The sequence below is a fragment of the Muntiacus reevesi genome, chromosome 5, assembly GCF_963930625.1.
Source record: "Muntiacus reevesi chromosome 5, mMunRee1.1, whole genome shotgun sequence".
In the NCBI taxonomy this organism is placed as follows: Eukaryota; Metazoa; Chordata; class Mammalia; order Artiodactyla; family Cervidae; genus Muntiacus; species Muntiacus reevesi.
The window spans coordinates 35,897,193-35,921,708 of NC_089253.1; the positions used below are offsets into that span (position 1 = coordinate 35,897,193).

At 48.1% G+C, this 24,516-nt stretch overlaps 1 protein-coding gene across 1 annotated transcript; it reads right to left on the reverse strand.

The window, feature by feature from the left end:
* Positions 1 to 13,707: 13,707 nt before the first annotated feature.
* On the reverse strand, positions 13,708 to 23,076 carry PRPF19 (pre-mRNA processing factor 19). The gene is made up of 16 exons (XM_065936489.1): positions 22,852 to 23,076; positions 21,033 to 21,182; positions 20,779 to 20,855; positions 19,882 to 20,023; positions 19,725 to 19,798; positions 19,525 to 19,587; positions 18,618 to 18,659; positions 18,417 to 18,491; positions 18,005 to 18,080; positions 17,722 to 17,831; positions 16,562 to 16,717; positions 16,280 to 16,349; positions 15,982 to 16,067; positions 15,513 to 15,683; positions 15,279 to 15,384; positions 13,708 to 13,858 (listed from the first exon to the last, which is right to left on the reverse strand). The coding sequence occupies exons 1-16, from the start codon at positions 22,868 to 22,870 to the stop codon at positions 13,761 to 13,763; spliced, it is 1,515 nt and encodes a 504-aa protein (XP_065792561.1). The 5' UTR covers positions 22,871 to 23,076; the 3' UTR covers positions 13,708 to 13,760.
* Positions 23,077 to 24,516: the final 1,440 nt, after the last annotated feature.

The window sequence follows — 24,516 nt, forward strand, 5'->3', positions numbered from 1 at the left end:
ATGGTTTTAGGTGTCACCACCAATGGCAGTTTTATTGAGTGCCAAAGAATTGATGCTTTTGAAATGTGGTATTGGAGAAGACTCTTGAGAGTCCCTTGGATAGCAAGGAGATCAAACCAGTCAATTCGAAAGGAAATCAACCCTGAATATTCACTGAAGCTGAAGTTCCAATATTTTGGTCACCTGATGCAAAGAACCAACTCATTGGAAAAGACCCTGATGCTGGGAAAGATTGAGGGCAAGAGGAGAAGGGGGTGACAGAGGATTAAATGGTTGGATGGCATCACTGACTCAATGGACATGAGTTTGAGCAAATTCCAGGAGATGGTGAAGGACAGGGAAACCTGGCATGCTGCAGTCCATGGGGTCGCAAAGAGTTGGGCATGACTTAGCAACTGAACAACAGCAAGGGTATGTTTAGGTTTTTCTACATAATCTGCAAATGGCACCATAGGACACATACTACTGTTTAACATTTGTTCTACCAAACAAGATACATCTTTCACATTAATATAGACTGATCTCTATATATTTTATTTTATTAAGATTTATGTATTTGTTTTTGGCTGTGATGGGTCTTCATTGATTCATGTAGGTTTTCTCTAGTTGCCAAGAGTGGGGGCTCCTCTCTAGTTGTGGTGTGCAGGCTTCTCATTGCGATGACTTCTCTTGTAGAGCACGGGCTTTAGGCATGTGGGCTTCAGTGGTTGTGATGGATGACTGGTGTGCTAGGATTTTCACAGACCAGGCATTGAACTTGTGTCTTCTGCATTGGCAGATGGATTCTTAGTCACTGGACCATTAGGGAAGCCCATTCCATCAGGGAAGCCATTTCATCACTGGCTAGCACCTGGGAGGGTGGCTTAATAATCAGCTCTGCTGTGTAGTTCTTCCTGAGCCAAGAAATCCTAACCTGCTGGATGAAGGGGTACCTGTTGGATGGGCTGCTGAGGACTGTGTTGTTAATTCCTTAGTTACTTCTGACTCTGAGGCCCCATGGACTGTAGCCCTGTAGGCTCCTCTGTCAGTGCAATTCTCCAGGCAAAAATACTGGAGTGGATAGCCATGCCCTCCTCCAGGGGATCTTCCTGACCCAAGGATGGAAACCAGGTATCCCTCATTGTAGGCAGATTCTTTACCACCTAAGCCACGTGGGAAGCTTAGGAAGCTGAAGGTTGGTTCAGGTCAATTTCTCCTGCTTCTACTCCTTATGGGAGCTGCCCATGGCCTTGTGTTTCTGGAAGCAGCAGTAACCTGACTCTCACCTCACCTTCAGTCATTGGTCATCGAGAGCCAGGAAAAGAGGGCGCCAAACACCGGCTCTCCTGCAGTTGGTCAACGCCAAACAAGGAAAGAAAATCGGCCCTCCCAGAGGGACCCTGCAGGTTGAGCCAGGGTGCTACCAGGTGTAGTGGTTCCTGCCCACCCGATCCTCTACTGTAGACATGAGCCATCCAGAAGCAGGAAGGTCTGGACTCCAAATGTGTAAGCAGCACACGCGGCTCTGTACCTCGTGGGAGTGGGGCTGGTCAGTGTGCCCAGATCTCTCCCCACCTGCCCGGCCAGCAGCACAGTGGACCTGGGCCGGGTCCCAGATCCCAGGTCCCTACCTCACTGCTTCCTGCCCATGGCTCCGAGCCAGCCCCATGCCTGGACCTTATTCTTGTCCCACCAGGTTTACGTCCTCTGTAGCATCTCTGCCTGCCGCCCCTGGAGACCACGAGGACGTGTAGATCAGGGATTGCAGGTGAGTCTGGGGTGGGGACAGGATGGGGGGTTCTTTGTTTTCCCATCTGGGGGCCTGTTCCTGGCTTTTGAGTCACATGGGGAGTAGGACGGCCGTGATCCTCAGGTTATCACAGTGACACTGCCAAGCCCAGAGCATGGGGAGCTCTGCAGGGTCCCTGGGCTTTGAGGATTCCTCCAGCCAGGACTCCACGCAGGGGCCCTCAGGGACCGGGCCTTTGAGCCAGCCCTTCAGGCCTTGGGCCCCCGGGGTGTGCCAACAAAACGGGGAAGTTCTGGCTGTAGTGAGGGCAGGAGATGGTGTAACTGCATTCACTGGGGAACTAAGCAAAGGTAGTCATGGTCCACCTCATTTGCATCTCAGCTTCAGCTCTGCCCACTGTGATTACAAAGGTCTGGGGTTGGGGAGAGGATGCGAGGGATCCTCGCCCAGCCTTCCATCCTTCAGACCCTTCTGTCTGGCAGGTTCCACCAGGAACTATAGCCCAAGCCCTCTCCTCTGCATAGTTCTCTTGCTGTTGCCCTGGTCTGAAGGGTTGACGTCTTCGTGGGCCTAAGCCAGGCCAAGTCCAGAAGCTTGAAGAAGGCAGAAGAGGGTGAACAGGCTGAATAGACCCTGGCTACGTCTCCCATCGTCTGCTCCCCTTCCCCCTCCCTTGGTCCCCAAGACTGGTCCACACAGGGATGGTCGGCACAGGCTAAATGGCAGTCCACTGACCCTGATGCTTCCTGGTACCTCAGTGGCCACAGCTATTGGACAGGTCAGTACGGGTGCTGGTGTGGTGCTGACCTTCCTCTGCTCATATATGATGCGGGCCTTCATCGCTGATTTGTCAGTGTAGACAGGCCTTTACTGCCATGTAGAGGTTCTAAAATGGGAAAGGTAGGGCTGGGTACCTAACCCAACCTAGGCAGAGTGGGTAGGGTTCCAGCTCTGGCAGCTGGACAATCTGGGAAGAAGATCTGATAGGGAAGTCAAACTTGGCTCCAGACACCACAGTGCTGGAATCAGGCCCATGGCCTTGGTACTATGCTGGCGCTCTCCAGCCCTGACCTACTCCATCTTTTCTGTGGTCAGGATACTGGCTGAATACAAGCCAGGATGTTTGAGTTGTGTGACTCTGCCTCTTATTAGCTGGGTGATGTTGAATTATTGAACGCTTCAGGGCCTCAGTTTCCTTATCTATAAAATGGGAATAATACCTATCCCCATGGGGGTGTTGGATAAAATGAATTAGTAAATAAGAATCCTTAGAATATTGTGTGTATGCTAGGTCGCTTCAGTCGTGTCCGACTCTGTGTGACCCTATGAACTGTAGCCTACCAAGCTTTTCTGTCCGTGGAATTCTCCAGACAAGAATACTGGAGTGGGTTGTCATGCCCTCCTCCAAGGGATCTTCCCAACTCAGGGATCGAACCTGCGTTTCTTTATATCTGCTGCATTGGCAGGTGGGTTCTTAACCACTAGCATCACCTGGGAAGCCAAAACGGCAACATTTACTGAGTGCTATTAACTGCTAAAATTTCTCCTCCTGCTGCCCCAAACCTAATGCTTACCTAATATTTTTTTCCTCCCCTATATGAGGACAAGCCGATAGCCCAAGATAAAGAGGAGCTGAGATAAGTGGCTGCCTCAGACTTTTCCAGCAGAATAGAGCCCTCAGGCAGGAAGACACAGACCCTTGCTGTGGAAGTTAGTTAAGGAGCTCCCCTTAGCTAGACTGTTTACCATCTGTGACTAGGAATGACCTGTCCTGTCCAGCCTGCTGGCTTGTACAGGGCCTGTGGGCTATGCTCTTCAGGGTGAGTGTGAAGTAACAATTCTCAGCTTTGTTGCTGCTTGGAGGAGCCAGACTGATGCACTCTGAGGGGTCAGGGATTCAGTTCCATCCAGGGCCAACTCTTTCTACTACCACCCTCATCACTCAAGCTCATCGTGAGCATTTAAACAGCCCGGGAGGGTGGTTCTGAGAATGACACCAATGCTGTGTTTAAACCAAGTGTGAATCTACAGATTCCAACTGGAATCACAATGTATAACTGACTTTTCTCTTTAACTTTTTTCATGCAAAGGTAAACATCTTGTGTCATTGTTTATCATTATTAAAAGCTGCATTCTCCTCCATATCACGGTTGAACTATATATTTGATCTCATTTTTAAAAAACATTTTAATAAAAAAAAAAAGTTTTGGCCAGGCAGCTTGGGTGATTTTAGTTCCCTGACCAGGGACTGAACTTGAGCCATGGCAGTGAGAGAACCAAATCCTAAGCACTAGACCCATGAGGAACTCCCTGATCTCCTTTTGATGGAAATCAAGTCTATTTTTAAGGATAACAGGTGTTAAATACAACTGCACGCGTGCATGCTAACTCGCTGCAGTCGATCCCATGGACTATAGCCCACCAGGCTCCTCGGTCCATGGGATTCTTCAGGTAAGAATACCGGAGTGGGTTGCCACTCTACTTGGGGAGTGGATCTTCCCGACCCAGGGACCGAACCTGGGTCCCTTGTCAAGTCTCCTGCATTAGCAGGCGGGTTCTATACCACTAGCGCCACCTGGGAAGCCTGAATACGCCTGTCAATGTGTGTAATTCTTTGTACACCATTTTTTTGGAAGAAATTCTTAGAAGTGCTGGGAACTACACCCCTCGTGACTGTCAGGCTCTGGCGAGGCATGGGTACCTGCTCCCTCACAGCCTTGCCACCACAGATCATATCGTTCTAAGCCTTTGTCTATCTGAGCATCACTGGGTAAACAGCGTATCTGATTTAAAATAGGTTTCTTTCATTAGAGGCTAAGCATTTTTTTTCTTTTTAAAAATTTTATTTGCTATTGTTTTAAATTGGCTGCATTGGGTCTTGGTTGCAGTTGTTTCATGCAGGATCTTTCGTTGGTGTGTGAGTTCTCTAGTTGTGGTGTGCAACCTCTGGAGCTCACAGTCTCAGTAGTTGCCCCACTCGGGCTTTACTTGCTCCAAGGCATATGGGATCTCAGTTTCCAGGCCAGGGATCGAACCCACATCTCCTGCATTGCAAGACAGATTCTTTTATTTACTTTTAATTGGAGGATAGTTGCTTTACATATGTGTTGGCTTCTGCCATACATCAACATGAATAAGCCATAGGCACAAGGTGCCTTAAACCACTGGACCACCAAGGAAGTCCCACGCCAAGAATCTTTTATAGTCTCTAATATCTAATAAATTGCTTCTTCGTCTCTCTTATCTACTCTCCCAAGTTTTTTCCCTTGTGTGTTAAGTGCTTTCGCGAATCAAGGGGTGGATATCCTCATCTTTTAAGTTTCCCACTGAGTTGGTCATGAATTTTTCTTCGTAAGGTCCTTCCATCTTGGTGTTTGAAGGGATTATGTAACAATGGATATTGTCTCCCTCTTATTTTTCCTCTTTGAACCTGGCAAAGACCTTTGCTACCCTATACAGTCAGAAAAGTATCCATTTACTGTTTTGTCATGCTCCTATATCAAAATGCAGGAGCTTTCCTCCCACGGTTGCATGTATACAGGCTCAGGATTTTGATGGTAGCTTTGTCAAGTGCAATTTCCATGGTATACAGACTTCTGTCAACACTCCCACATCAAAGGGTTCTGTTTGAAGAAGCAAATGTACAAAGAATGTGAACAGGGAAGGCCCCTGCGGTGCTAAGTTTCCCGTGCTTTCCCTGGAAAGAAGCAGTCTAAGCTTTGACTTTCCTGGCTGTCTAAATCCAGTTCAGAATTGCCCAATTTAAAACTTCCTCCTTCCCTCAAACCACCTCCTGATATGAGAAAGCACCTGAGCCTCAGGAACAGTTGAGTCAGACCTGATGGGGTCGATAACAACCTATTTTTGCTGACCTGTGGCAGGAAGCAGAGCTGCTTGGCAGCCTGTCAATTTCTCTCTTCCTGCCCCTTGGGGAGAGGGCCAGGGGCTGTGCCAGCTAGGTGAGGCCAAAGAGGATCCCATATCTCTCCATCTACACCAGGCTCCCTCATCTTGACACTGTGATTGTGGTGTGTATGTGTACTTAGTCACTCAGTCGTGTCCGACGCTTTGGGACCCCGTGGACTGAGCCCACCAGGCGCCTCTGTCCATGGGGTTCTCCAGGCAAGAATACTCAGGGGGTAGCCATTCCCTTCTCCAAGGGATCTTCCCAACCCAGGGGTCGAACCCAAGTCTCCTGCATCTCCTGCATTGGCAAATGGGTTCTTTTACCACTGAGCTACCTGGAAGCCCACACTTTGCCTTAAATAGAAAGGAGAACACTTCACAGCCTGTTTCTTCAACTTAAGAAAAATTCAATTCTGTCAAGGGTGACTCCATGCCCAGACATTTCTGTAAGAGCGTTTTACCTAAAAGTGCTACTCTGTTGCAGCAGTAGGAAGACCAGATAGCCAGATCTGTCTTTTGAAGTAAACAACTATATTTATACGTGTGTATTTAAAAACATTGAAATCATTGCTGAACTAATTTTTGTTTAAAGGCTATGCACAGAGGCCAAAAATAAAGTAAAAGCAAAACCTCTGGGAAGTGAAACCAGCTTCTATTCTGGGGATTTCTGCAGAAGCCTGGAGGTCCTGGCGTTCTGCTTTGATGAGCACACGGAGCACAGATCAGCCCCGGGGCTGCCAGAGGCAGGGAGCTTCAAGGCAGACTTCCCATCCAAGCTGGGACTCAGGGGGCCACATTCTCAGGCCAGAGAGCAGGAGAAACAAACCCACTGCATGGAAGAGGACCAATGGGATCTTGCATATCTTGATCATGGTGATGAATGGATGGATGGATAAGAAAAAAAAATCTCCACTGAGAGTTAAGAGTACAATTCCCTCTTCTCTGGTCCAGATTCTTAGTCTAGGGCGGGGGTGAAGTATCTCAAAAATTCAATCTGGAGAAAATTCAAGGGCTGAATTTAACTTAAAGTGATCCCAGGGTAATAATTAAGGTAATCCCTGGGCTCAAGGAGAAGCAGATGGAAATTTTGACTGAAAAAAAAAATGATTTCAGCCAAAGTCTGAAAGAATTCTCAGAGTCACAAACGAAGCTAGAATTTCACAAGCCAAAAACCACAAGACACCATAAAAAAGAGTGAGAAGGCAAGGCTAACTGGCAATGTAATTGCAACACATTGATAAGGGATTACTAATGTTTATATATCCACATAAACTGTTAAATATAAATATATATGTTTATATTTAAATATATAAAATATATTATATAATATATAAATATATAATACATAAATATAAATATAGTTATATATTTACAAATATACAAATATAAATATAAATTATATTTAAATATAATATTTATAATATATAGTATATATTATATATCATGTACACATTACATACATATATATTTATTATATATTTAAATATATTATATATTTAAATATTTATATTAAATATATATTTACATATTAAATATAAACATAAATATTTGTGTATATATTTATAAATATAAATATATATAATTATATATTATACATGATCATATTATATTATATATGATTGTATATTATATATTATATTATATATGATTATATATTTTATATTATGATAATATAATAACATGATATAATAATTATATTATATTACATATGCATATTATGTTATAATAATTATAACATTATAGTATATATTATATAATTTATGATATAATATAAAATATAATATATCATAATATATTTTAATAATTGTAATATATAATATGTTATAATAATATATTACAATAATATACATATAATATGATCATATATAATATTATAATATGATATAATATTATTGTATATATTAAATATTTATAATATATTTATAAATAGATCTATATATGTTTACATATAATATATATAAATATAAATGTATATATAAATATATATATATATCTAAATATATATATTTAAACTGCTACAAATCATCAGGAAAAAGAGAGTCCAAATAGGAAAACAGGCAAACGTCTTTCGCAAAAGATAAGCTCAAATGGCCTACAAGTGGATAAAAAGATGCTCAACCTTATTAGCAATCATGGATATGAAAATAAACTTCAAGATGCTATTACAGGACTTCCCTGGTGCCACAGTGGATAAGAATCTGCTTGCCAGTTTAAGGTGCACAGGTTCAATCCCAGCCCAGGAATATTCCACATACTGCGGAGCAACTAAATCTGTGAGTCACAACTACTCAAGCCCGTGTACCTAGAACCTGTGCTCTCGAACAAGAGAAGCCTCAGCAATGAGAAGCCTGGACAGTGAAACTAGAGTTGCCCCCACTCTGCAACTAGGGAAAGCCCACGTCCAGCAATGAAGACCCAGCGCTGCCAAAAATATACAAATATAGCAGTGATGCTATTATATATACACCCCTCAGATCCATCTGAGCCACCAGCAAAGCTCATGATAAACCACAATGGAAAAAAATATAAAAAAGAATATATAAATATATGTATAACTGAATCACTTTGCTGTACAGCAGAAATCAACACATTGTAAATTAATCACACTTGAATAAATTTTAAAAATTGCCATTACATATCATATGATATACATATGATCTATATAAGATATATGATATAGATATATATGATCTATATAATAAATCCTCCCCTAGGTTAATATCCTAGGGAAAACCCTTGCACCAGAATGCTCACAGAAACACTATTTATAATCGCAAAATAACTGGAAATCTCTATGTCCATTATTGGGCTTCCCTGGTGGCACAGACTGTAAAGAATCTGCCTGTAATACACAAGACCTGGGTTTGATCCCTGGGTCAGGAAGATCCCCTGGAGGAGGGCATGGCCACCCACTCCAGTATTCTTGCCTGGAGAATCCCCATGGACAGAGGAGCCTGGCGGGCCACAGTCCAAGGGGTCGCAAAGAATTGGGCACGACTGAGTGGCTAAGCACACACATGTCCATTATCAACATTAGGACATATAAGAGCAGTGTAAGGTATTCCTATATTGGGGCTTTACAGTGTAAGGTTAACCTTACATGTAAAGGATAACCTGTGCAAGTTTATCCCTTACAGGCTGGCCTCCCAGGAAAGGAGTTGGCCTCTTATCTCCATGGAATCCAGCCACTGCCAAGAGCCTAAGGTGCTGATCATTACAAAGCTTGGACCCCTGCCCCTTAATTATGTCAGAGGAGGGCGCTGGTGCTTCAACTATGAACGCAGTGAGTGAATCTTGCTGCCTGCTAGCCACATCAAACAGCTGCAACAGCATGCTTTCGACCCTAGATTCATGGTCATTTCAGGGCAAAGAGCTGGAACAACCACCCCCACCACTGCCTGAACCCAGCACAAACAAGGAGCTGGCAGATTAGGGCCAGAAGAGAGATTCTGTCACATCATAGTGTTACTCTATCCCTTTCCCTGGGGACAACAAAGAGAAGGTATGCTTCCCAATCACCCGACTCAAGAGTACCTCAGCGGGATAGTGGGAGTCCCTCCCCTGGAGCACCCTGCCCAGGATGAATGCTCCCTGGGGACCTGGCTGTCTCCATCCTCAGTGAATGCTGTTCCAGCAACCTGGGAGGTAGTTCTGTTTGGCACTTGCACTTGTTGGCAAAATAGTTAAGAACTACAGCTACGTGAGAAGTCTCTTGAGAGTCCCTTGGACAGCAAGGAGAGCAAAAAAGTCAGTTCTAAAGGAAACCAACCCTGAATATTCACTAGAAGGATTGATGCTGAAGCTGAAGCTCCAATACTTTGGCCACCTGATGCGAAGAGCTGACTCATTGGAAAAGACCCTGATGCTGGGAAAGATTGAGGGCAGGAGGAGAAGGGGGTGACAGAGGATGAGATAGTTGGATGGCATCACTGATTCAATGGACATGAATTTGAGCAAACTCTAGGAGATAGTGAAGAACAGGAAAGCCTGGTGTGCTGCAGCCCATGGGGTTGCAAAGAGTCGGACATGACTTAGTGACTGAACAATAGCTGTGAGTGTCAGTACTGATAAGTCTCAAGAACAGTGTTGAGTGGATAAAGTCAAAGATTGCAAGCTGAATGATTGCAGTTATACAAAGTACAAAAGTCAGCAAACAAAAAAAAAAGGGAAGAATAATAGATTGTGGCAAAATTATAAAAGCAAAGACATAGATAGTGGCATAAATATAAAACCCCATATCAGGGTAGGGTAGCAGTTTTCTCTGCCTGGTAGAAAGAGGGATGTGTTTGTGGAATGGTGCACAGCGGGCCCCCAATGCTGTCTTTCCTAAGCTGGGTGGTGGGTGCGAGGGTGTTTATTATCCTTTGAACAGAAAAGATATGTTTTAGACCCTTTTGAATGAATGTTTCACAGTTGAAATAAGAAGAAGAAAAAAAAACTTTTAAGACATGGTTAAAGACCTGTTCCAAATTTTGAAACTCTTCAGATGAGATCTTAAGACTTCAAGATGCTGATTGAGACTGGCTGTCTCCCAACCTGCCTTAACACAGTCTGTGGGGCATTTCCACACATCCTGCCCCCCGCTGCCCCCCACACTGTCTGTCTCCCGCCCCCCACTCCCCACTCCTTCCTCCCTCCTAACTTGGGCAAGGCAGTGGGGCTGCCAGAGCCTCTCCTTAACCAGCCGCCCCTACCCTGGGTCAACCTAGGGAATTTTTACTTCTCTAAAATGTGCCTATGTCAACCTCTCCCCAGATTTACCTGCCTTTCAAAACAGCTGCACCCCATCTTCTGCTTTGGTACCTCTATCCGAAGTCTACAGCCCAGGGTCATATCACCTGCGTGCTCCCACCTCCCTGCCTCATCACGTTGCACCTTGTGTCACCAGAGCTTAATAAATGGAAGAGTTACAAATGAAGAAGGTCCTGTGGGGCCCCACTTTTATAACACAGGTGTGGATCCCAAGGCCACCAGGGCCAGCAGTGTCACTCCAGTGCAGACAAGAGCAAGGAAGAGAAGCAGCCAGCTATGGAGGTCTTCCCAAGAGGCACATATCAGCTCAACAGCCCTGTTTGATTTGAGGCACTAATTGAGTTTTACAGACAGAAGGTATTAATAATCCATCACATGCTCTGTCATGTCCGACTCTTCGGAACTCCATGGACTATAGCCCACCAGGCTCCTCTGTCCATGGCAAGAATACTGGAGTGGGTCGCCATGCCCTCCTTCAGGTGATATTGCCGACCCAGAGATTGAATCTGCACCTCCTGTGTCTCCTTCATTGCAAGCAGATTCTTTGCTGCTTGAGTCATTGGGGAAGCCCACACCTGCAGAAGCAGACATGAAGACCAAAGTCGTGGAAAGCTGTAATACTGGGATTCAAACCTGGCTTCTGACACCAGAAAGGTGAAAGTGAAAGTCGCTAAGTCGTGTACGACTCTGCGACCCCATGGACTATACAGTCCATGGAATTCTCCAGGCAAGAATACTGGAGTGGGTAGCCTTTCCCTTCTCTAGGGGATCTTCCCAACCCAGGGATCAAACCCATGTCTCCCGCATTGCAGGCGGATTCTTTACCAACTGAGCCACAAGGGTAAGGAAGGCCTGACACCAGAGCCCACACCTAACCACAGCCCTACACTCCTGGAAGACCACAGAGCTGCCTGCTCCTGTCTCAGCTGATGCTAGGGCAGCCAGCTGTCTCTAAAGCCAGTTTACAATCCCAGCTCTACTTTAATACTTAGTTTTCTGTCTGTGGAATGCAGATGATAGTGCTTGACTGGTGCTGAGAGCTGGGTCCTGGTGCCTCTGTTACCCGGGAGACTAGTGTAACTACAGTGCCCCCAGGTGGCTGACTTGGTCAGTACCCCAAGGCTGAGCAACCTTCAACAGCAGAGGCACAGGGGTGCGTGTGGGGACTGGGTCCTCATGCATGGACAGGTCCAGATGGATCGTCAAAGGGCTAAAGTTCACATAGAATGCAATAAGCATTAATGACAAAAATTCATGAGCCTAATGACAGGGGCCCAGAAAAGACGAGCCTCTTACAATCTATCAATTGAGACCCAATTCCAAAAGATGTACCTTCAAGGCAATGAGCTGAAATCTAGAGACATGGCAGGAGTGACAGCACCCATTCCATTTTGGCTGAAATAACAAAGTCTGTCATCCATCCCCACCCTCCCCCTTCCTCCCACCACTTCTTCTTTTGTGTTCTGAGGAGAGACAGACCTGGACTTTGTTTGAAGCCCCAGAGCTGAAACTATCTGCCTCTTTGCAGCAATGAATTCGAATGCCAGCAGAGTATAGGGTGCTGCCTTCAAGGAGATTAAAACCTAAGTTTTAATAGTTAAAAGACAAATGAATAAACACTTCCTAGGTAATGTGAGGACAATCTCCTGGCAGGGCAGGGACCCCAGGGAGAGTAAACAGAAGAGCAGGAAGAAGTAAAAGCTGCAGCAGCAGTTAAAATGTGTAGCATTCACCATATTCATCAGTCCAAACACTGCTCACACACTAACCTACTTAAGCCTTGTTGTTCAGTGGCTAAATTGTGTCTGACTCTTTGAGACCCCATCTCTAGCCTGCCAGGCTCCTCCGTCCAGGTGGTTTCCCAGGCAAGAATACTGAAGAGGGTTGCCATTTCCTTCTCCAGGTGATCTCCCCAAACCCAGGGATTGAACCTGAGTCTCCTGCATCGGCAGGCGGATTCTTTGCCACTGAGAGAGCAACCAGGGAAGCCCACCTCAGCCTTCCAACATCCCTAGTAAGTACACTAATCCCGTGTTAACGGACACTAAACAGAGACATATTAATCAATTTGTCTGTGGCCTTGCTCTACTAAGTGCCAAAGTCCAGAGTCTGTCCCCAGGTTTGCAGAGCCCACCTTCTAGGCTGGACTGCCAAGGTGCCTGAAGCCCCATGGGGGTGCAGGAAGCTGTCCAGTTGCTGGACAACTAAAGGCAAGGTTGTTTCAGGCATAAAATGAACAAAATGTCATCTCACATTCTTCCCCCCCCCTTCCACTGGGACCGCTCTTTAAAAGGGTACTGATGACCTCCAGTGGCACCACACTCCAGTCATGCTGGCTTCCTGAACCTGCAGCATGCATCTTGACCTTGATCTTCCAGCCTCGGAACCTTCCCTCAACTGCAACACTACACCCCTTTAGCTCCCATCTATCACTCTCCAGCTTATCATCTAGAAGACGCCCTTCTTGACCACCCAAAGCAGCTACACAGATACCCTACCTTAATTCCCCAACCACAGGGGGTGTGAGTTCCCTGACATTCTGCTAATTCACTGTTTGCTGGCCTGGGTCCTCCCGGACCAGTTTGACGTCTAATCTTCAAATACCAGAGTCACAGAAACATTTCTGATTAAGGCCAGTTGAGACAGACTTCCTGCCACCTTGGACTGAAGGACGGAGGACGTCCTGAGAGATGGGCAGCTCTGTGGCAGCGAGATCCTCAGCACTCTCCCCTTCCACTTCCAGGCTCACATGGGAGCCATCCCACAAGGCAGGTGACATGAAACCCTATAAATCACAAAGTCAAGGCCTGCAGGGATGTGGAAGAATCATTCTGGCAAATGGCTTGTAGATTATTTTTTAATTTCTGTTGTCCAATTAAAGAAACAACAGAACGATGGGCATCCTGGTGGTCGAAATCCTATTTGGTGCTCCCCCCCCTTGATTCTCCCCGCTACAAACAGACACAGGAAGGTGGCTATGTTTGTTGTTTTCTTTTTTTAATGAAACTAGAGCGCTGCTTACAAAAACCTGCCTGAGCCCTCGGCCCAGCCCCTTCACAGTTCCCTTGGCTCAGCCTCTCCCCAACTCACAGGAACTGGAACACGGTGGGTGTGGAACAGCCATCAACTCCATCAACTCCTCGAGGAGAGAGGCCCTGGGGAGGACCCTGAGCCCTCAGTGGGTGACAGATGAGGGTGGTCCATGCCACTGCGGCTCTCAGGCCACCATCGGGACCAGAGTGAAATGATGCGAATGTTCCACCCCATACGCCCCCCACCCCCCAGTAGTCTCTGCTCCCCTGCCCCCCACCCCCACCCCTAATGCTATCCCACTACTGAGACGAGGCCCCACTCCGGTCCAGAGAGCTGCCGCCTACAGGCTGTAGAATTTGAGGCTCCGGTCCATTCCTGTGGAAGCAATGAACTTGGCGTGGTGCCCGAAGGCCACCCCCGTGGTCAGGCCACTGTGCTCTGTGGAGAGACAAGACAACAGTGAGGAGGCTTTTCTTCTTTGGGGTCTCAGCATCAACCCCTGATGACATGCTCCCCACCCTTCCCTGTGGCCTGTATGTAAACCCCCGAGGCTAGAGCTCTAGGGTGACCCACACGGCACTGAGCTCCAGAGCCTCCCCGGGGCTGGCCCGTGGCAGGCACTGTGTGTGGATAGGCTGAGTGAACACAGGAACACCAGTCCCCAACCACGTAAGCTTTCGGGGGCAGCTACAAATTGGCTCTGCCTGGCTCAGTTCCAAGTCTGAGAACTGACAGGAAGCTGGACTTGTTGGTACTTAGTTCTAAGTCCCTGTGTGTAACTGGAACAGTCTTATCAGCTTGTCCTAGCTCACATGGAAAGCTGGGCTCCTGGCACAGGGCAGGGCTGGGTCAGGGGCAGAAGACATCAGGCAACCATCCTCGCTGGGCTCAGGTAGTTCATGGACATCAGGGCAAATTCCCAGGATCATAGCCGGCCCACCAGCTCCGCACTCTAAAGCTGCCCTGTGCTTCCAAGCCTGCCACTCCACTGACTCTGCTCCAAATCAAGGCACCGGGGCCCAGGGAAGGTGAAAACCCATGGGCCACACCATCAGGCCTGGCCACCCCTGGGACACACACTGAGGAGAATCCAGGGTGGGAGAAGGTGCTTGTGCCCCACCCACCACCCGCTAATGAGAACAAGAACTTCATTAACAAAGATGGCAGCAGCTGCCATTTCTTCAGTTCCTGAGGGTGCAAGAGGCACCCTGTCCCCATGCAGGCCACCTCCAAGGCACCAGCCGGCACAATATGCAAAGCAGTGTCAATATGCCCATTTAAAGATGAAGGAACTACAGTTCCAAAAGGGAAAGTCATGTACCAGAGGCCACACAACCATCAGGAGGTGCCAACTTTGTTGAGATGGTATTTGCATATAATGTACGCACATTCTCCTGTACTTTAAGTCACCTCTAAATAACTTATAATTACTAACACAACACAAATTCTATGCAAATAGTTTTAAATATAATGTAAATGCTACATGAATAGTTGCCAGTGTGCTGGCAATTCGAGTTTTGCTTTTTGGAACTTTCTGGACTTTTTTCCTCCCACAAATATTTTTGATCCACAGTTGGTTGAGTCTGTGGAGAATCAACTGTACTATTTCTCCAGAGAAGTTAAGTAGCTTGCCCACTGTCACAAAACTTCAAGTGGCAGAGCTAGCATTTAAAGTCAGGCAGTCTGACTCCTGAGTTCCTTGTCTTAGCCACTAAACTCTACTGCCTCAGAGAGTGATTAAAAGCGGCCTTGGCAAATGCATGCCTGCCACTAGAAACGCATAACCTAATGATACTTCCCCCACTTTCTTCTGGGCCAGAGCACCCAGAGACCTCAGGATCTTAGGGCAAGCCTCTACCTGTAAAGTGAAGAATCTCCGTCCACTGTTTGCAGATGTAGATCTGGACATCGGTGCCGCCAAGGGCCAGGTAAGTACCACTCTGGTCAAAGATCAGTGACTTCACCTGCCAGAATCAGGAAAAGAAGTCACATGAGAGGAAGCAGAAACTATGGGCAATTCGGTTAAAACAGAGGCAGTTTAGAGTTTTTCATCGACAAATGAGGAGGAGGGGTGACAGAGAAAGGGGTGTACCTCAAAGTTGTTATCCAGTTGCAACGTCTTAAAGTTCTTAAGTTTGCGCAGATCCCAGAGTTTAACAGAGGAGTCATCGGCTGCCGTAGCCAGGTAGTAGCCATTCTCCGAGAAGGCAATGCTGGTGATGGGGCCCGAGTGGCCAGGGAAGTTTGCCACATTGGTGCGCTCCTGGAGTTGGGGAGCAGGGAGTAAAATGTCACCCACTGGTCATAAGAGAGAAAATGGAGCTCAGACAACTCCCACTTCTGAGATGTCCTCCACCCTCAGGGAGAACAACCAGCAGGAAGAACAGGGGTGGACGCCCAGCCCAGGACCCCCAGACTATACCTACTGTGTGTCACACACACAACCCCTGTCTCCCCACTCTCGGGACACCCCCGGGGCAAGGTGCCGTAAGCCGTTCATCACACCACACAGGGGCAAGAGCTCCAACCCTGGGCTGCAGACAGGGACGGCCATGTCCTACCTTCAAGTCCCAGATCTTGATCTGAGAGTCCATGGTTCCTGTCCCGAAAATGAGTCCATCAGGGTGGAACTGCGCACAAGTGAGAGCTGCAGAGGGGAGACCGACGGGCGGTGAGAGCCTGCTCTCAGGATACTAAGCACAGCAAAGGCAGGCTCCTGCTCACTGGGCCAGCACGTGCCGGCACTCAGCAAGCAGCCGCAGCATGTACTTCTCAGAACAAACGAGCAACAGCCAAATAAAACACTAAAGTAAACAATACACAGCGAATGAAGAGCCCAGCACTCAGGAGACAACTTACAGCAGCCAGAGGTCTCATCGGTCACCTTGGTGAGCACACGTCCTGTCTGGATGTCAGAGAAGGCCCAGTACTGAAAAAACAGTGACACCAGAGCCGGTGAGACCGCGGGACCCCAGGAAGACAGGGACCCTGCTCGGGCAGACCGTGGCAAGGTCATCCCCTCTCTGTAGAGAGGAATACTCTCTCCGGGGTCTGGGGACCAAGCTGGGTAAGATGTTTCCTCCTCCCAGGATGCTTGACTTTGGAGACCAGAGGCCTCTTTGGGCCTGGCTGGGATGATACCTGGTCATCAGAGGAGCTCAGGAGATAGTCACCAGTGGCGTGGAGGCTGAGGCCTGTCACAGCGCTCTCGTGGGCACGAACAACCTGTACGCAAGAGGCGTTCGGAACCGACCAAATCCTGATAGTAGCATCAGGGGAGGCAGAAAACACCAACTCCTAAAAGGAGAGCAAAGAGGCAGCTTATCAGAGACAGAAGAGATGGACCACAATCATCTTCCAAAAGGGGACTGGGGATGCCCACAGCCCTGCTGGGCCTTGAACCTTCCATCCACCCAACAATGCTTGAGTGGGCCAAAGGGTAAATGCTATTAGGATAGGAAATTAAACAGCACTTGGCCGAGTGGAGGAGGCCCTGCCATCTAGTGGTAAAAAGGATTAGTGAACCAGAGGGAAACCGTCCATCCCTTTCCCAGGACCAGAGAGATATACACCTAGGGGAATTCAGGAACTGAATGTTTAATTCCATTTTATTTAAATAGCCACATGTAGTTAATGGCTCCTGTCTAGGGCAGCACAAGTCTGAGCAGTAGCAGACCTGGAAGGGGTTGTGAAGGCATGTCCTAAGCATCCCACACTTAAGGATGTCAGGGGCAAGTTAATTCTCAGAAAAACTGGTGACAGGGAGAGAACTCACATAGTGTCACCAACCTATTACTTTGGTTAGTTAGGACATTAAAACCTGTAAGGTAAAACTAACTACCATCTTCCATCAATATAACTGGATAAGAGAAATAACATACTAACATGCTCAGCATTAAGTTTCCACCCCCGGCCTAGAGGACTGTGGGAATCGACCTATCCATCCCCCTCAGACTGAGGGGGCAGAATTTTGTTGAATTTTGTGCTCTTGCAGTTTCTATTTTAAAATAGCGTAGAGATTCTTCCTTCCCTAACATAAAACTTTTCAATATGCTTTTCAAACTATGTATTTTCTTTCTTCCCTGGTTTGAAGGCCACTGTTTCAGGAGTTCTGACACAGAGTAGTGGGCAACCCCATGACCCCAAACCTGGCCCTGAACGGCCAGTGCTGAAGAGTTGGCACTCTCAGGCCCGTGTCACTTCACCAAGGAGGCAACAGGGGCGGGGGCCTGGCTCTGGGCCCTTACACCACGGAAACAGGGTGCAGGAATGAGGGCTGAGGGTGCAAGGGGAGCACTTACCTGGGAAGGGTGAAAGACCACGCTGGTGACCTTCTTGGTATGGCCTTTGAGGGTGGCCAAAATCTGCTCAGAACTCTTGTCAAAGACGACGACATTCTTATCTGCCCCACCTGGAGGGGACCAAAATGAGATCCCAAAATGAGTCAGGTCCCCAGGCCCCTCTGCCAAAGGTTCTTTTGTCCCCAGACCCACATGGAGGACAGGAGTGGGCACCCTCCTTGCTGTCCTCCTCCCACCCTTCTCCAACCCTCCTCTCGGCTTGGTGGGCCGGGCTCGCTCTTACCAGTGAGGATCTTGTTGGTGTCAGAGGGGCAGAGGTCCAGGGCCAGGATCCCGGGAATGCTAGCACTATGCAGCCCCTGTGCAGAAGAAGCCACATCAAACCCAGTCACGGCTGAATCAAGGGAGGCCACAAAGCCACTCAACGGCCCTGGCCCCAGCCCCAACCCTGGGGAACAACAGTGACTTCTGTTCCTCATCCACTGTGCATGGCTTTCTACCCAGATGCAGAAACTCCCTGAGTGACGATGGGGAAAGCCACAGCCGGGTAGGAGGAGAAACCCTGACAACTCAGAGGCCAAGGTGAGAAACAGGGGGGGCCAGAGGCCCTGGACAATGCTCCATGCTGGCCTGACCCACCCTGGAAGTAGCCCGGAGGACCCTGTCTCCCAAGTCTGTGGGACTGAGCCACTCACCACATGTGATGCCACCTGCCGGTATTTGCTGAGCTCTTCTGGCTTCACCAGTTCCTCAGGCACAGTCTTCCCTCTCTGAGAAAAAGAAAAAGCCCCCAAGAAGTTAGTGGGTGCAGGAATTAATTGGCCAGCCCCTCTCCTCCTAAGGGAACCACCAGCTCCTCCAGGTCAGCTCTGGGCCCGGGCCCTGGGAGGACTCACCTTCTTCCTCTCAGTGGTGAGCACAGTGGCCTTGTCTTGAAGCTGGGGGAGAGAGGGCAATAAGCTCAATGTGAAACAAATTTATTTGCCAGAAAAAAGCACAGTGAATGGTGGTCACATCTACGCTTTCACAAGCCATCACCAAGAAATCATCAACTGCCAGGTTCTGTGCTAAAGGCTTCCGTGCATTATCTCTTTTCACATTCACTCCACCTTATGAGGTGGGTGTTGATGATTTTATTTCTCAGAGGAGAAAACTGAGCCTCAGAGCAGTGCACTCACTTGCCCAGGGCCACAGAGGCAATAGCTGGCAGGGCTCCCAGACCATGCCTGTGCCACTAAGGTGGGAGCTGAGATGCTAACAAGCTGCATGGCTTGGAAAAGACACAAACTATCAACTGGTACTAAGAAGGATCCCCTGAGTCACACAGCAGAGGACATAGAATCTGGGGCCAGCTATGCCTCTTGTGAGCTGTGCTTCTGAGTCTGAATCTACAGATTCTTCATCTATAAAATCAAAGTGATAATTCTTGTACTGTCTCCTTCAGAAAAGAAAAAAACATGTAACAAAATGCTATAATATCTGTAAAGAACCCTAATAAGAGCAACAAACTGTACTTAAAAATTAAAATCTTTAAAATTCCCACAAGTCCATGGAGTAGGTACTATCATCCTCACTTTAGTAGCAAGGGAAATTAGACATGGGATTAGTAAAGTCAGCCCAAGGTCATAGAGCTGATAACTGGGGACATCAAAAACACAAAGCCAGGCAGCATGGTTGAGTGTGTGCTCTGTACGACTCCACTCCATCTCCAAATGGATGAGGTTTTTTACTAATATTGGACTCCAGGCAAATAGTGAAAGGGAGAGTCCATCAGCTTTCCCACCAAGCGAGAGCATGACGTACCTTCTGAATAATCTCAGGAGTCATTCCCACCAGTTCGCCCAAATCCATTGGCTCGCCTGCACCCTGAAGAGAACAAGGAGGAAGGTGAGAGGAGCGTGGAATGCCAGCGGAGCACGGAATGCCCTCCTCCTCCCTTGCAAAGGAGGCTGCATGGGCCACCACGCACACTCCACTGCTGGCAGGGCTGAGAGGACACTCACCACAACACTTGGCTGGGAGCTTGGCACAGCCTGGGGCACAATGAGACCGGCCTGAGGTTTCAGGGTCGCCAGAGCTGAGAGAGAAGACAACGTCAGGGATGGACTATTACAAAACAGGCCTGCCCCACAGTGGGGGATGGTAGGCCGGAGGCTGTACCTTCTCGGGCAGCAGTGACTTCCTTGGTGAGACGAGCAATGACACGGCAGGCAGCATCGTGCTGGTACAGAGCGTGGGAGAGCTCCTGGCGGGTGGTCTGCAGCTGCTGGCGCAGGGTGAAGCTGTGGAGCATGACCGCATCCTAGAAGAGGGAGACGCCACAGTGAGAGGGCGGAGAGGCGTGGGGAGCAACCAGCAGAGGAGTCAGCCCTTGATAAGAGGACACTGCCTCCAACCCCGTGGCCAAGACCAGTATCAGTGACCCGAGCAAGATCTGAGTGACCCTGAACTCGCGAGCAGACGCTCCCAAGCTCCTCACCGTGCCAAACCCTGGGCACACAGACAGGAACGGGAGCCAGCTCTTCCCACCCGTCTTCTCTAATTTACCGGCACATCTGTGGCGTCATGCCGTCACCTGACCAGAAAGGAATAAAAACACTACAGCTGCTGTTTATTGATTGCTCTCATTGTGTCAGGCACTGAGCCAGACAGTCCTCAAGATGCAGTCCTTGACTCATTCATATTTAGAGCACCTACTGTGTACCTGGTTCTCACTGCTGGGGCTCTAACAATGAGTAATATAAGTCCCAGACATCATGAAGCTTATACTCTAATCTTACTCTGATTCTCTCAAAATGCTGAGACAGGTACGAATCCATGCAATATGGTCGGGAAAACCAGGACTTGGATACTTGCCAAGGGACATGGCAAGTAGGCAACAGAGCAGAGGGTGGAGCCTGGATTTGCGTGACATTAACAACCAGGTTCCTCCTCTGCTCTCACCCTCCCCTCAAAACAGAAAATGAAGTTCCATACCTCCCATCCCCACCCATGTCCTAGTTCAGTGATCCCCTCTTTTCAAGTAGGAAAGATATCAGTTCTCTTCCAGGGACTCACCCACTCGTCCTGCAAGGCTTTCAGAATGGCTGGGATGCTCGTGGCTGAGGGAGGCTTGGGCCGGATTGGGTGAGCAACTGCCAAGAGAGACAAAATGGGTGTGAAAACCCATGACCTAGGGCATGCTGGCCCTCCCACACTCTTTCCCCTTCAGCACTAAGAGACCACCGTCTCCGCCCCTGACTCCCATGTGCTGTGCACCCACCACCCTTCCCACCTTCCCAGGCCCTGGACTGAGGCTGGCCAGCAGGCACCTTTGATATCAATGAGCTGCTCCTCAGACAGAGGCTGGTTGTTGATGGGATCTGTGCCATTCTCTGCAATATACTTCTCAATGAGCCGCCGCTCATACACATGATTAGAGACGGGGGACACACAGGGGTGTTCTGGCACTTCATTGGAGACTGTGGAGAAAAGGCAGGTGGTGAGCCTGGGGTGGTGACAGGGACCCTGGGCCAAGGCTACACTTCACCTTTGGCTGGCCTCCACAAGACCTTGCCTCCCTACACTCAGCTAACAGGAATCAAGACATGACACCAAGCCAGTTCTGGACTGTACCCACAATGCTTTCCAGCCACTTAACTAGCTTCTCCATCAGTCTCTGACAGTCAGGTAGTCAACAAACATTTGCTGCAAGACTACTAAATGCTAAGCACCTAGGGAGCTGTCAATAATCCCTGCCCATCTCATTTTTGAACAAAAACACTTAGGCACCCGTAACACAGCAGTACAGGGAGATACACACGAAGCCATTCAAGTCTCAGGCTAGGGCCTCGATGGACTCTCAGACAAATTACAAAGCGATGTGACAAGTGGTATGATAACAAAGTATTTATACGGTGTTTACTAGGTGCCAAGCTCCACTGTAAACACTTTCTATTGATGAAATCATCCTCACCACGCCCCAACAGAAGTGTCCATTTACACCCCTGAGGATCGGGATTGTAGTTGCTCTCTGACTTGGTGCTAGGCAAATGCTCAGTAAACATCTAACAGACCAGCGAATGACGTGGAGTTGAGGGATACTGAAAAGACCTTCCTCAGGACTGAAACAATGAATGTGAAAATACTCTGCACACTTGTCATTTCTTTAACGCTTAAGGATTCTTTTCCTAGTCACATTTCCCTTCACTCTTTCTCTCCTTTGTTTTGGGTTTATGGGGAGGTTCTGAGAAGAGTCAAGCGCTTGAGAGTTAGGAAGCCGACAGGGAAAAGGATGAGAAACTACTAATCTGATGAAGAACCAGAATGCAAAACACCCACTCGCCTCAATAACACATCCAAAGGAAAGAAAGGACAAGGCATTTGAAAAAAGCACGGATTCAGGGTCAGAGAACCTGGCTCTGTCACACAGCTCTGCCACTAACTAGCTGTACTGTTTTACAAAAACCACATTTCGCCTTGAACCTTACATCCTTATCTGTAAAACCGGATCTTTATTTCTGCTTTGGAGAATTCCCGTGGGGGCATAACGACTTTGCAGTCTTGCAAGCGTGCTGTAAACCAACAGAGGCTTTTCCAAATGTGCAACTCTTTTCATCAGCCCTACAGGGTGAGGCTGGTCTGGCTCCCAGGCCTGTCACCACCTCCAATTCACTGTGCGACCTTCGCAAAATGCAGCTCTGCCTACCCAAGCGGGGCCTCAGACAACACATCCAGTGCCAAGGCCTTTATTTTTGCAGTTGGGGAAACTGAGGACCGCATCCTGGAGGCGGATCCTGCACAAGCCCTCTAGCTTCCTGATTCCTACAGGAGAGCTCTTTCCCCTGCACCACCAGCTCCCCGCTATCCAAGCCTCAGATCCACTGCGCAAACGAGGTGGGTTGCCTCTGTGCAGCCTGCGACAATGCGCTGGAGACGTTATGTAAACTATGAAGCGCTGCGCAAATTGACCTCACGCTGGAGGAGGAAGACCCCCCCCCTCCCGCCCCGGGCTGACAGGCCGCCGCCCTGCCTCCCCAGAGCCCGGTTTTTCAGGTCCAGCCCCGACCCCGACACCGCAGAGGCGCGCAGATCCTCACGCTCGGCTCTCCGGCCTCCAGCGCCCCGCGAGCGGCCGCAGCCGATACTCACTAGAGCAGATCAGAGACATGGCGCCCTCGCTGCACTCCGAGGCTCCTCACACTGGGCTCCGGGATCAGCTTCTGGGCCCCCGTGGGACACTTCCAGTTCCCTCGCTGCTTCCAGACGCTCCGCTGCGAGCGGGGAGCTGCCCCGCGGAGCGATGCTCGCGAAGGGCTTCACGTGGGAGTGTGGCCAGTCGCGCGCCTCAGCCTCCAGAATTTAACGGAAACTGTCCTTTCCCATAATGCAATCAGGCAGGAAAGGGCGCGCCAGGAAATACTCGGCTATTTCCGGGCCCTCTCGGCTAGTTTCGTAAAGTTCCAATGGATGGGAGAGGAGATTAAAAACTACATTTCCCTTAATGCACTGGGACCTTAAAGCCAATCAATTTAGCTACACTGTTTTGAGCCAGGGGAGGTGCAACGACCGTCTTGCAAATACCGGAGTGTGTGCGAATTTTTTTTTTATGCTATTAGTCTTTTATTTCGTGAGTATGGTATATTTTTATTTACTTACGTCTTCTGTAATATTTTTTCAGTATAGTTTTATATTATTGTCCATAATGGTTTTGTGTATTTTTATGTCTATTTTTGAGTACTCCATAATTTTTTATTCTATTTTCAAATTTTTCATTTATTTTTAATTGGAGGATAATTGATTTACAATGTTATGTTGGTTTCTGTAACAATTTCTTAAGGAACTTTTTAAAATGCATTTTTATGGGGTCTAATTTAGAGAGTCTGCATTTTCACTTTATGCCCCATGTGTTTTCTGGCAAGTGTTTCTCAGAGGACTAGCTTTGGAAGACCCAGTGAAGAAGACGAAGATACAGATGGGCAGAGAAGCTAACACTGGCTAAGAAACTCTTCTGGTCTTGCCCCTACTACCAATTTGGTGTGTGATTTTGGGCAAGTCATCTGCTTCTTGGACACACTGACCTTTTAAGTCCTCAAACTTATCCACTCTGACTGGTTCCAGATCCTTCACCTGGAACACTTTCCTCAACCCCTGCCCTTCTTCTGCACCCCCCATCGCCTCCAAAGTAAACCCAATCTCACCCTAAATAGCACTTCCTCTGGAGTCTCTTCTTGACCCCTGACTGAATTTTAGTCCCCACGGCACCCTGTAATTTTCCTCTGAGTCACTCTGGATAACTATAATAATTTATTTCAAAGAATTTATTATTTATTTTTGGTTGTGCTGGGTCTTCATTGATGTGAGAGGGCTTACTCTAGTTGCAGTAAGCAGCGGTTACTGTTTGTTATGGTGTGTGGGCTCTCATTACAGTGGCTTCTCTAGTTGTAGGGCACAGACTTAGTTGCCCCTTGGCAGGTGGGATCTTCAGGAACCCTGGATTGAACCCGTGTCCCCTGCATTTAGGTGGATTCTTAACCACTGGACCACCAGGGAAGTCCCACTGTAATCATTTAATTATGTACAAGTATCTGTTTGCTGTCTGGGTTCTCTGCTAGGTTGTAAAGTCTATAATGGCAGGAACCATCACTGTGCTGGTCACTGCTGTTTCTCAGAGTCTAGCACAGTGCCTGATACATAGCAGGAATGTCATAACTATTGTTGGTTGAATGACAGGCTGCCTGACAAGCCAGGCATCTAAGGTATTTGTGTGTGGTAGGAAATAAATCGATCTGTTTAGAGGGGAACTTGAACCAGAGG